This window comes from Botrytis cinerea, chromosome 4 (genome assembly GCF_000143535.2).
Source record: "Botrytis cinerea B05.10 chromosome 4, complete sequence".
Classification (NCBI taxonomy): domain Eukaryota; kingdom Fungi; phylum Ascomycota; class Leotiomycetes; order Helotiales; family Sclerotiniaceae; genus Botrytis; species Botrytis cinerea.
The window spans coordinates 2169686-2182976 of NC_037313.1; the positions used below are offsets into that span (position 1 = coordinate 2169686).

Below are 13291 nucleotides of genomic sequence, written 5' to 3' on the forward strand. Positions count from 1 at the left end.
TTAGAATGCGATGTATCGATCTTGCACGGTAAACCTTTCGTCCTGGAGACAAGATCGATTATTCTGATGTAGTTCTTGCTACTTGTGTGTGATGGGAGAAGAGTCTTTTATATGAGAGGTTTGAGGATTCGCAGGGTTGAATAGTGGGTGTGGCGTGATAGAGGAGGGGTTTTTGATATTTATTGGTGAAATCCTGGAGGTTGCTATTTGGCTCTTCTTGGGGATGGGTAGAATTACCCGTTATGCTGAACATTTGCCCGATAATCAGTATAAATGTTCTACCCATATTTCTTGGTGAATACACTATCTCCAAATTTGTTTCCCTGCCTCTTTCAGGATTCGCATACCAGAAAGTTAATGATTGCTTAGGAATTTCTTTTCTCTGGAACTCACTATGATTGTGGACAGGATGCAGAAAGAAATCTCCTTATTGGAAGCTTAAGAACACAGAGTTTTCGTAATCTATATATATTGAGTCAATGAGTAAGGAGAGTTCTACCACAATTGTTGGATATGAACTCATCCGCTTATAAAATTAGGGTGCTTGGTGGGTTGGGGAGTTGGGCTGAAGAATCGTTTGTGGAAGAGTGTTGCAGGAGATTGAGAGGGGGTAGAGAAGGGAGAGAAGGCGATCGGGGGTAGTTTGTGCCGGATGGTGATTTTTGTTGTCGTTGGCATTGTTTCGTTGTGCTTTTATTGGTTTGTGATTTATTTTGTTGCTGCTATCATTCTTAGGGTTATTCTTATTGTTGTTCTTATCTCAAGCTCAAACTATAATAATGCATCGGACTAGATACTTAAGAGTACCCCCTGAGAATAGACGGATGCTTTTACGCTGAAATTTTACAGCAGGCCATGAAAAATATGGCCGACTTGGTACCTTACACTGTTTTACTCTATGGTCTCAAAAGGACAGGGCGAGAGTTTCCTTTATACACGTACATTCAATATCCAATTTACAGTGCGAATACCACTTGCAGAACCTATCTAGCTATTCTCCAAATAGTGAATGTTTCTCTGATGCTAGTAGACTTTCGCTCCACCATTCATACGTAGTTAGTGTTGAAAGAATCTCATAGTGTCAGTATACAATTGACTTGTATTGCGTGTTATTCACTCACTATTTGATATTTTTTCAGTTTTCTGCATTATGCAAGAAATGTAGAACTCAACTCAAGAGTCGCTATAATTATCAGCAATGCTAAAACTGTTCCAGAACAGGCCACGGGCTCTGAGAATCTTGTGCAGAGAATAGAAGATGGGTTGTGAATCTTGAGGAAGATAGATTGTACTGTTTATTAAGGATTCTGATGCGGCGGAGCCGATTCATGATTTTGATTTTTTAGCCGGTAGCGAGTTGAGTTTTAGTCAGTTTCGTTGTCAGGATTTGGGGAGTTGTCTTTTTGCCGTTATCATTCTGCTTGCAATTGATGTCGATTTCCGTCACTTGTCATCGCTGTAATCTATACACTTTTGCGGGTGGCTGGATGTGTGGGTAAACAAGTAGAGCTTAGAGATAGTAAGGCACACTTGATATTTTTTTTATTTTTAATTCGTACTTCCGGTTCACAACTTCACATGTATTCATGAGCTTTTCTCTCGGGCTTATTCATACACTAGATTATGGTCTTTCATTGTAATTTTGAAAGAAGACTTAAATGCTTGGACAATGAATATCTGGCGATGAGTGATAAATATGATGTCATTTCTTGCGGCTATCGCTTAGATAAGAGGGGAAGGTTGCTGTGGGTGCATAGATGGCAGATGCCTAACAAGGCCGCACATCACACATCTCTTTCTACATCCAAGATCTTATGCTTTAATTGCTGGTGTGGTATATAAGTAACTCAATCGATGGGTTCGAGGTCATCAACTTGATCAGATCTTCACGGAAAAAAGCTAAGGGAGCATAGGGAGCATCTTTGCTTCTTTCCTTTTGGAAGCAGAGTTATTTCGCGAGATGGGTGGTTGTAGTCTCAGATTATTTGGTGCCAATTGATACTTCCGCTGGCTGGGCTTGCTATGTGCAGTCGGCGAAAGTTATTCATCCCTGTTAATGAAACATTTCTGTTTCCATTTTGTCTTTTCATTGTCGTTGATTGTGATTTATCATTGCTTAAACTTCTACATGCGCTTCCATAAAAGGGGCTAGAACGAGCAAAATCAAGCGGTTTCATGGATTCCTTCCTCATCGAATTTAGTTAGCACACGTCAATTTGTTCTTTTACTGACTGCACGTTCTCGAGGAAACCACCCTTTTTTGCTCATTTGCTCTCGTGGCAGAATTTGAAGTTGTCTTTTATGTTCGCTTCTTGAAATTACTTAACTAGTCACCTATACGACTTCAGACCAATGGCTCACCGGGGGCATTCCTAGGATATTAGGGACTACAGTCGAACCAAGGTAAAGCGTATCTGGCTCCCCGGATTAGGATTAGAATCCCCATCGAGGGTAGGGCTCTCGACGTGCCCTCGAACTACTCATGACGGACTACTTCTTAAATGCAAATATTTCGTAGACCTCATCGGGCCCATGATTTGGTCAGGCGAGGGCAAACAGATACCAATTATGCCTTGGATTTATCAAAACGCTGCCCCAGTGTATATCCGGCTAGGTCAAGATAACGTGTTGTTAAAACAGGCACTGAACACCGTCAAAGCCGCCTGGAGTCTTGAATACGGCAAATTCATTGCGTGGAAAAAGTTTTCCTGGGTACCGGAATCAATACGGTATGCTATCTCGTTTCCAAAAAGCTGGCTCCGCTTGCGTCAATTTATATATGGTATGAGAAAAACGGCAAAGTCTTCAGGTGTTTCTCAAGAACAAAACGATTTCGATTGTGAGTGGTTACACCGGGCTTGGACGTTTCAGGAATTCATGCTTGCTTCGAACCCATGCTTTTTCTGGGGAACAACTGAGATCTCTTGGCTACAAATGGGAGGAGTATTCTATTTTACGGATATTTCTGAGTCAAAATTGGGAAGAGCGATCTCGTACGCCACGGCTTTTGGACAAAAATATGATACTGCATTTAGAACATTCGTCACACCTTGGACCGACATAATGTCTCAGACATCATGGGCTTGGATTTTGAGGATTGAGAATATGTCCAGGCCTGATCACTATCAGCAGTAAGTGCATCATACCTTTTACCAGCTACATTAACAGTCTCAAGCCCAATTGTAATTGATAATTGGAGATTTGGGCTGCTAAATCTTCTTTGCACGCGTTCAAATTTCTGACGCCAGCAATCACAAGCTTGTCTGCGCTTCGATAGATGGGTAGCACCGCTGCTAGCCGCAGCTGACATTTTGCAGTCCCTGTTTCCAATGAACCAGGTCGTTGATTCTGATTTATTTTCCGGGTATTCTGTCATGAAAAATCTCCGAATGAGGCGTTCATCGACCAGTCATGATCATGTCTATGCGTTTTATGGAGTTCTGGAATTGATTTATCGAGTAACCCCGCCATCGGCTAATGATGAACGACCCCTGGACTTAGTGTATCTGGATTTCTTTGTATATGTCACTGGTTGCCACAATTTATTTCTGCATCTCATTGCCGATTCTGGACTTCACCAAGCACTTCCGGGAGGACCATCTTGGCTGCCAGATTGGAGCACGGCTTTAGAGAACCGTACCTGGTTGAGTCCCAGATACATACACAAGATGGGCTCGGAGCGCATGTCACAAGTCATCAAGAGGCGGCACATGAATACACCAGTTGGGGAGATAGAGATGATATGTGTGGTTGAAGGACGTGTGTTGAAGGTTTCGGCGACTTTTCATTCCAAAATTACGTTCTTTAGGACGTTGGAAGAGCAATACTGGCAAGATTTCTTGGCCGTTGACGGTACATCTCGATCAAATACAGCGGATAACAACGAATTCCGAGAGCAGAACGTGACCCGTTTAGCAGTCACGAGTTTATTATATGATTGGTTGAAGGCAAGTCCCTCCACCCGTGACTTCATCAAGAATCCCCTTTGGGCAACAATGTCTGTATTTGGTGCACCCGGCAACGAGCATTTAATGCCAGAAATACTTGGCGGGCAACATTGGCTAGTCATAGGGGTGGGAAAATTGCTCGTATATGTACAAACTGCACTGAACGAATCTTGGTTCAGTGATCCCGAGCAAGATAGAACAATTGCGACGCTACTGCTCGTTAAAGAGTTTTTGAAAGATCCAGAGGCTCTCCAGGTAATGCAAGAAATCTACCAAAGCATGTTAGGCAAGAGAAGCTTCCTCACAACAGAAGATGGGGAAATTGGCTCCGGTCCGTCATTGATGAAAGTCGGAGACAGAATCGCTCATATTGCAGGCGTCGGACTTCCTATGTTATTGCGGCCTCATGAGCCTGTCGATGTAATGGGAAACTACTATTCTGTAGTAGGCCCTGTGTGTTTTTCTACGAAGCATATGGAACCAGTGAGCGTGGATTGGGCTAAGAGGGAGACCATTGCTTTAGTCTAACAGTTTGGTGGGTTTTGAAGGAATCAAATATTTGATACAAGAAAGGCTATCACGCCTTTTGTGAGTACAGAGTCATTATCACTACACTGAAAACTAATGTCAACGATTTTCAGATTAAACGTTTAAAGTGAGATTAAACATGGAGTTTTAGTGCAATTTGCATTTAACTCGTCAGACACTGTGTTACTTGCAGAAAATCTGGAGATTCCATCAGTAATAGCTGCGTGCCAATTCTTGCCGACTTCATTATACGTAATCCTCTTCAGGGCAACGTCGCGTAGCGAGGCTAATCCTAAAAGTGGCTACCCAACCGAAGTGCCCTCAGTTTGCTCCCTCCGATGCCGTCCAACTAATGCATCTAGTAGCTTTTCCATACCGTATATCCGACATGCAGATCTTCAACTAACATCCGCTAATATTTCTTTCTGAGATTTCCTCTCCCATCACCACCGTCCCGCCACTTGTAACCTGCTTCAAAATCCCTACATAATCTCTCAAGCTCGCTCCTCTGACACATACGACCATAGACTGAAGAGAATTGGGCATCCCGTCCGCTCTGCCATACACAAGCTTCAGATCGGTGGATTAGTAGTTGGGTGGGTGACCACCAGCGAATCCCCACTGTTGTATGTTTTTTGCTTTTATTTTGCTTTTTTGGAAAATTTTGGTAGGAGGGCGACGGCGAGGGTGGTGTGTTTTCCTTTGTTTCTCTACTTGTCGCTTTTATTTAACGATTGAGAAATACACAAGACAAGAGTTAATTATGTACAGCTACTCCTTTGTGCACCTGGGATGAATTAGCTCGTTCGTGTTGCCTCTCCATGCCTGAAGTCGTTACGAAAATTGGTGAAACTGGATTGAGATAGCTGTATACCGGCTTCAGCCACATTGCATGATCAAAGGTCAGGACGAAGCTTTTGTTTTAGCCATTTCCGCCTCTATCGACGACGTACAAGCGATGATATAAAGATCAATGTATAGTGTGAGAAGTAGATCATGTTGGATGTGATTTACTAATTAATGAATTCAGACGATCAAGGCGACTCGGTTAGTGAGTGAGTGACGAGATTCAACAAACATCGAGTAATTGCAATGACCAGAAAGACAATGATATAATTATCTAGACATATGACTGATTAAGCTTGCATGGCAGAATCCCTGGCCATTTGACCTCAAAACTAACTCTCTTCTTGAATCATGAATTCAAGCTGTGGACAGAGCTTTTCTCGCGGGGTTTGAGGCTGCTGGAAAACTAAGTACGTGTTTTCCAATAGAACATTACCCCTTGTACTTTACAGAAGCCATGACAATACTGCGTAGTGAGCTCTCACTTGGTAGTCTCTTCAATCGCTCAAATACCGTGCAATAAGAATGACAAAAAGATTCGCAAGCTGTTATAAAGCAGGAAACATGCTAGTTCCAATATAGAAATTCATGCAGTTCTTCGTCACGAACTCTGAAAATCGTTAACCCTTTATTAACAAATAGCGCTTGCATTACCTTAGCACCGGATATAACGGCAACGATCCACTTCCGAGCCTCGGTAGTTTCCCCGCAAAAGTTACCCCAGAAGTGAACATGATAAGGCTCTCTAATCACCTCCATCTCTCATCTATAAATCTATATCATAACTTTACGACTCTTTGATTGTACGATTGAAACCACGAGAATAATCGTTACTTGTTTGGAATCATCTATAATTTCAAAATGGTTATCAAACGCAATGAACCATGCTACGTCCTAGGCGTCGGCATGACCAAATTCATCAAGCCAAGGGGTAAAGTCGATTACACTGAGCTTGGTTTTGAAGCTGGTATCAAGGCTATGCTTGATGCACAAATCAATTATGACGATGTCGACCAAGGCGTGGCGTGTTATGTTTATGGCGACTCGACCTGCGGACAACGTGTCTTTTACCAATTTGGAATGACCCAAATCCCAATCTACAACGTAAACAACAATTGTTCAACAGGCTCAACCGGGTTGGCCTTGGCCAGAAACGTCATTAGTCATGGAGGTGCGGATTGTATATTGGTGGTTGGATTCGAAAAGATGAACCCAGGTTCGCTGCAGAGTTTCTGGAATGATCGTAGTAACCCGACTGGCACATCGGGTGAAATGATGCGAGCTACTAGGGGCGTCACGAATGCGCCTGGGGCTGCACAAATGTTCGGTAACGCAGGCAGGGAATACATAGAAAAGTATGCCAGTTCCTTCTTCATTTTCAATGGTGTAACAAGCAGCTAACTCATCGCAAATAGGTATGGTGCCAAGAATGAAGATTTTGCGGAGATTGCGAGAGTGAACCACGAACACTCGCAACGAAACCCATACTCTCAATTCCAAGATGTATACACTCTAGAGCAGGTCATGAAGGCTCCCATGATTCATGAGCCTCTTACAAAATTACAATGCTGTCCTACATCGGATGGAGGGGCAGCAGCTGTTCTAGTTTCCCAAGACTTCCTCGATGCCCGCCCGCATCTCAAAGAACAAGCAGTATTAATTGCTGGTCAATGTATGGCCACTGATGCTCCATCGCTATTCTCTAAATCCGCGATTGATCTTATGGGTTTTGAGATGACAAAATTTGCTGCAAAGACTGCTATGGAGGAAGCAAAGGTTACACCTGCAGACATCAAAGTCTGCGAGTTGCATGATTGTTTCTCGGCCAACGAGATGATTGTTATCGACTCTATGGGTCTTTCCCCGCCAGGAAAGGCACACGAGATGGTCAGAGCAGGTGATATTACATATGGCGGCAAGATGGTCATCAACCCCTCCGGCGGATTGATCTCAAAGGGTCATCCACTCGGAGCCTCAGGGATTGCACAGTGCGCTGAGCTCGTCTGGCATCTTCGTGGATGGGCAAACAACAGATTGGTTGATGATACAAGAGTAGCTTTACAACACAATCTTGGATTGGGCGGGGCTGCTGTAGTGACTGTATATAAGCGTGCTGATGGGAAGGCAAATGCTCCTGTTGACTCCGCTGACGTTGGAAAGAAGAATAAGTTGGGTTACAACCCAGCTGTTGAGGCAAAAGGATTCACAGAGCAGCAAGCTACCAGTGTGAGAAGTAAGACGAAGTCTAGTGCTTGGGCTTTGGGTGATGTGGAGAAGAAGGTGGAAGCGAGGTTTTAATCCTCCTGAATATGTTTTTTGATAATTCAATACCCATGTTTGCAATACAGCTCCTTGTATCAATTTTTTCAGTTTTCAATATTCATCAACTATATCGTGGACTGTGATATCTCCATCAATCATTAAGTGTGCCGAAGTCTTATTTCACTGGCGGGAATGATTACTTCACACGTCCTTTATACATACATAGCAAGGTCAAAATAATCGGCGGACCTTACGATCAAAACTTATCCTTTCATTAGATATGCATCATCGTCAATTGAATTGCAATTTTACCGCCATATCTTTTTTCATCATCCAATCATTCCGCGATTTTGGAACCCCGCAGCATCTTCCAAAAAGTGGCAATCTTAAAGATACCGTGGAATCAAGAATCAAACCATATCCGGACTTCCCGCTCGTTTCTCTGGTAGCGATAAATTTCTGCTTCTGTTTCCAATTGGGTAATTCTTTCTTTGTCATTTGTGTTTCATAGCCAGAATGCGGTAGTCAAGTGGGACACATTGAGTACAAAGATGTGAATTCTGAGTTGTCTATCGAGGCTTTTCGCGCCTCAGTTTTTAGAAAATCTATCGGAAAGCATAAATATGAATCACTAGTCTTATTTTAAATCCCTTCACTTTCTTCGAGATGCTGAGGGGAATTCATAATTCTGGTGATCCGATAAACCATGCTGGAAGGAGCGTCAGCGTCTGTGTCTTGTACTTGGTAGGATGAAGTATTGCTGCTCTAAATATGCGCTTTCTATTCTAGAATGATGTGCATCCTTTGATAAGACATATCATAAAATTCGTCACCATAGATCTGCTTGTTGTCCTGGACGACCTTTCTCACTGTCGATGATCCGTCCAATTTGATTCTGCTTGTCGAAATTCTTTGGTTAACTCATCATTATTATATGTCACTTTACAGTCAATGACATACATGTCGAAATTAAGATCAGCTCATCTATCTTTTCCTCATGTTTGTAAAGTACAGAAAAGAAGAAGAAAATGATCTTTCTCAAAATTCCATCATAAGAATTCTCACCAGTCCTCACACACCTCAAAGGTTCGAGAGGTGCAAGGAGTTGATTTTGGGTTTAGACTTTTTAGTGTCTCTGGATCTTTTATATTTAGTGGTCTCTGTATCTAGAGTACCCGTGCATTTGTTGCGCAGCTGCAGTAACTTGTTATTCACTGGTATCGTTGCCTCTTTTCGTCCAGCTTATCATTACCTAGCCATCTCATTCCAAGTCACTGGCCCTATATAAGGTACTCTCAGCAATGAATCAGTCTCTTCAGAATCTCAAAAATAACCAAAGACATCATTTATGAAGTCTAGAAGGAAGTGGCGAGCGTGTCTTAATTACATATCCATAAAAAAGGACCTGGAACACTCTCTAGTTATACATGGATTGTTCTTGAGATATCATCAAGTCTACTCATTAATGGTTGCTATTTCAACAAATTTCTATTTATTTCTCTGAAAAAAGTTTCTTACTGTCAATCGCAATATGATTGTTGCTGCCGTAGCCGATATATCACGCATAGCGTGACAAAATCAAATAATCTTAATTTGATGCCTATATACCTATTAATTTTGAAGATTCTGGGTTATGATATCTTAAACCTCGAGCTCCTTAGGTAGTCGCTGACTTCCATTCTTCCTTCATGTTATTTGATCAGATTCTGGAATGTGGAAAAACTTTTATATAATGGGATCTTAAAATTGGGTCAGTAGTCTTGATTCACTCACTTTATTCATCACTTCCCGCCTGCGCTAACATCACGTCTATTTTCGGTACCTATACCAAAATTTCACACTCTCGCAATTTTGCCAGATATATATGACGGGATACATTCACTAACTTAATGGTATCTTAGTTCACGCAGAAGACAAATTCCTCGCCTCGCACAAACCCCACCATCTCGAATCATGTACCCAGGGAATCTACCTAAAAGCTAAAAGCATCTTATCATAAATCATAAAAGTAAACCGAATGAAGTTCAAAGCCTCCTATCACAACCAGGGAATGGTAACAGCATCACCCATTCTATCTATCCCCTTCAATCTTTCCAAAACTCCTCGACTCCAAACCGTATGCTTATGCTCCTCACCCAACACTCTCACCTGCACTTCCCACGCCTTCTCATGCCATTCGATTGCCTTTCTCCTGCACTCCACATCCCCACTTTGCATACCTATCTCCTCCCACACCATCCCAATATCATTCATCGTCCACAACGTATCCGGGTTATCTTTTCCTAGCACTCGAACTCTTCTCTCATACATATCTCCCATGATTTCCAACGCCTCTGTGAATTTTCCTTGGGCTTTCAACACTTTTGCAATATCTGATAGCGTTCGTATGGGATGTGGATGATCTTCTCCCATGAGCTTGATTTGGCCGCTGAGGGCAAGTTCATGGAGAGTAAGTGCTTCGGGGTAGCGACCTTGAAAACGGTAGCAACGAGCGAGGGTATTGAGGGTCCAGATTATTTGTAAGTCCGTCTCGGGAAGAGATTGACGTAGAATATTGAGAGCACGGAGGTGGTATTGTTCAGACTCGGAGTATCTCTCAAGATGTCGTGTTTCTCGACCCAACTCGTTTAATGTTAATGCGAGATCGAGATGATCAGGGGGGAGAAATCTTTTCTGAATTGATAAAGCTTTTAACTGTGTTTGCAAAGCAAGATCGGTAAGGTTCTTTTGGTCATACATTATCCCAAGACTATTGAGAAGCCAGGTAGTGCGGACAGATTCTGGCGATGGATCCCCTTGGAGTCCCTGGGAAAGGGCCCGTTCGAACATATCAATTGCCTGGTCGACTTTCCCTGCCATTGTGAAGGCCCTTGCCAGATCACGGATGATCAGATCACGTTCAAAGTTTGAGATAGATTCTACCTGGCCTAAATCTAGTTGATCCAATTCGATCAATGCTCGTTGTATATCAGCTAAATCCTCCGCAGCAAAAGTGGTGGTTGAGCTTTCTTTACGATATTTCCAATCGTTAACTTGTTTTTGATACTTTGCTATACGTTGTAAAGGAAATGACTGTTTATTTGAAAGGATAAAACGTATAATCCATGTCGATCGAGCCAAAGATGAATCCACAAACTTGTCATATTTATGACATAGATTCTCTTCAAATGACGCTGACGATAGATGGTGACACCAATTTTCTGTGGAATATCTCGCTAATGGATATCGAAAGTCATCAACAGCTGTGTTGTAAATAACATCTGGTAGTGAGAGGCTAGCTAGTACTACTTCGGCAATTGTCTGGTGTGCGTGAGACTCAGTCATAAGAAATTGGGTTGCTTTCGCCGACATGGATTCGAAGCCATGAGACTTCCATAGAAACTCACGAACTGATGTATGGACGGCATGAAATGTGTCTTTCTCTGGTCGGTACTCAATCAAAGGAGCGCATAGATCGAGGACAGCATCTTTGAAAGGCCGTTGATCCTCCATAAACACCTCTTTGGTTTCATCCCACGACAAAGCGCACTGGAGTTCTTTCCAGGAAAGTGGCCTTGTTGTGCAACAAACCCATAGAAGAATTCTACGGGCAAGATGTCGTCTTCGAATGCTTTGCGAACCCAATCTCTCGAGTATCTGGCCATAAAATGCATTGAGACCTTCAGGCATGCTTTCAATGGCGTCTACGACACTCTGCGAGTCAACTGCTTCGGCTAGACTTTGGACTCCCAGAGCAGCATATAAAAACATACCACCAGAAGCATTCGACAGTTTTGAGAATGCCTGATCTTGTGCCCCCGTACCTCTCCCAGGTAAATCATTCAAAGATTTCGTTAAAAAGCTGTCGATGTCTGGCTGTACTAATGAGGGTTCCAGCTCTATCATTGCATGTGACACTTTGTCTAGCCCGAATGCAATAGTAGGAAGATTACGAGAAAAAAGAGCTAGTCGAAGATTGTGGTAGCCTGTTGCAATATCCGCAAATATCTTTGTGACGTCAGCTGGATCGCTGCATTCGTCTATTCCATCAATGATAATGTAACAAGTTGGAGAGTCTTTGACTACATGTTTGATGACAGAGACAATATCGTCCGCAGTTGATAAGTGTTGTCTTCCATATTTTCTGGCTCGATGATACGCTTCATTGACTTCGTTCGGAAAGTCGTGAAGTGGTACGATCAACTGTGCCAAAATTGACCCAAGAATCTCTAGCGTCGACCTTTTTCTGATATCCCCGGAATCGCAGTAAAAATAAGCCACAGAGGCCATTTTGTTCTCCAATATTTCCAAATTTTTGTCCAACTTAAGTTGAAGGTGTTCAATAGCAGTAGTACTTAACACTGTTTTGCCTGATCCCGGCCGGCCATGAACCCACAATATCGAGCGGTCAGTTAAAGGATTGGTGCAGTGTCTCCAGCTGCGGAACCTGGGATCGTCTTGTAGCCATACTCCAGTTCCTGGTGAGCGTCTTTTGAGAGCTCGGTAATAATCTTCACTCGGGTCAACCTGGGTTAACCATTTTAGTATTGCATCTTTGGTGTCTATTTGTGCTCGTTAGCCAAGTAATTTGTGTAGAGATACTGTAAAAGGTCCAGTAAAAGATAGCCATGGGTGTATGTTTGGACTCACGATATGCATCTCGACTATCTGCTCGGTTCACTAGATCTACATTGTCTAGAGCAATAGTTCCAACTAATTGTTGAATTTGCTTAGTCGAGGCATCCATCCTGACTCGATGTGCAAGCGTAATTTCATCATTGAAAACTCGAGTATATCTTTCAATATGTTCCAAATTATCTTTAAACTCTGTCTCGAAAGACTTTTTCAGGTTCTTGAGAAAGATCTTCAACGCTAACACTTTGTCAGAACCGGATAGAAAAAATCAGGGGATGTTTTACTAACAGCTAGCAGAAACTGACTTTCGAATTTTTTCCAGAAACAGGTAAATTTCATCATACAAATCCGACAAGGCAGTTCTTACACGAACTTCCGTCGCGAACATCCTTTCATACTGACTCGATATGGATAGAATGTCGCTAAGTTTCAACATAGCGTTATCGATATAATAAAAATAAGTAGCCGAAGTTTGAGCAACCATCAAAACAGCTTTCAAAGAACCCCACACTAAAGAAGCACTACTGGTCCCCTGAACCATCATATCCACCACAGGAGAAAATCTCGTTAAAAAATCTATCACTGGCTCAATTGTCTTCCCAACTTTACGGTACCTAGATGATGCGAACCTGTGGCGTTCAAGTGCTCGTACTTCTCGCCATACATCGTCAATGTTTATTGGCTGTTGGGATACTATCATTGAAGAACTAGTAGTTTCCTTTCCGGTCGCAAGGCTTGATGTGCCAAATGAAGGCGTCCTTATCTTCATGTCTTCTTGCCATTGGGGATTTGGATGGTCAGCTGACCGGTAAGACGGGACTCTGTTTGATTTTTCCACACTTTCTACTGGGGATTTCCGAAAGGGAGACATTGTTATGAAGTCTGTTGTTAAGTTTGAAAGTCGATGCAGTAGTGTTTCCAACTACCTGGTATCATCTCTTCTTTATCAACCCCTCACCGAGGGAACATCGATGCCACGAGTTGAGCACTGCCCTGATCGCATACCTTCATTCCACAGGGCGAACATTCGGGCTGAGCGATAAGACATATGACCAGTCACACAACGCCAATGTTGCATGGGTGCATGTAAGCAA

The 13291-nt window shown here is 42.7% G+C and overlaps 3 protein-coding genes across 3 annotated transcripts; 2 read left to right on the forward strand and 1 right to left on the reverse strand.

Moving 5' to 3' along the window:
- The first annotated feature begins 2835 nt into the window (after positions 1-2835).
- On the forward strand, positions 2836-4587 carry BCIN_04g06320 (hypothetical protein). Its single transcript, XM_024692719.1, has 2 exons — positions 2836-3131; positions 3318-4587. The coding sequence occupies exon 2, from the start codon at positions 3330-3332 to the stop codon at positions 4473-4475; it is 1146 nt and encodes a 381-aa protein (XP_024548500.1). The 5' UTR covers positions 2836-3131; positions 3318-3329; the 3' UTR covers positions 4476-4587.
- A 1473-nt stretch (positions 4588-6060) lies between these two features.
- Positions 6061-7681, forward strand: BCIN_04g06330 (hypothetical protein). The gene is made up of 2 exons (XM_001557755.2): positions 6061-6676; positions 6737-7681. Exons 1-2 carry the CDS (start codon positions 6183-6185, stop codon positions 7617-7619), a joined length of 1377 nt encoding a protein of 458 aa, XP_001557805.1. The 5' UTR covers positions 6061-6182; the 3' UTR covers positions 7620-7681.
- Positions 7682-9398: 1717 nt separating this feature from the next.
- On the reverse strand, positions 9399-13100 carry BCIN_04g06340 (hypothetical protein). Its single transcript, XM_024692720.1, has 3 exons — positions 12486-13100; positions 12213-12434; positions 9399-12124 (listed from the first exon to the last, which is right to left on the reverse strand). The coding sequence occupies exons 1-3, from the start codon at positions 13066-13068 to the stop codon at positions 9621-9623; spliced, it is 3309 nt and encodes a 1102-aa protein (XP_024548501.1). The 5' UTR covers positions 13069-13100; the 3' UTR covers positions 9399-9620.
- Between the last annotated feature and the right edge of the window lie 191 nt (positions 13101-13291).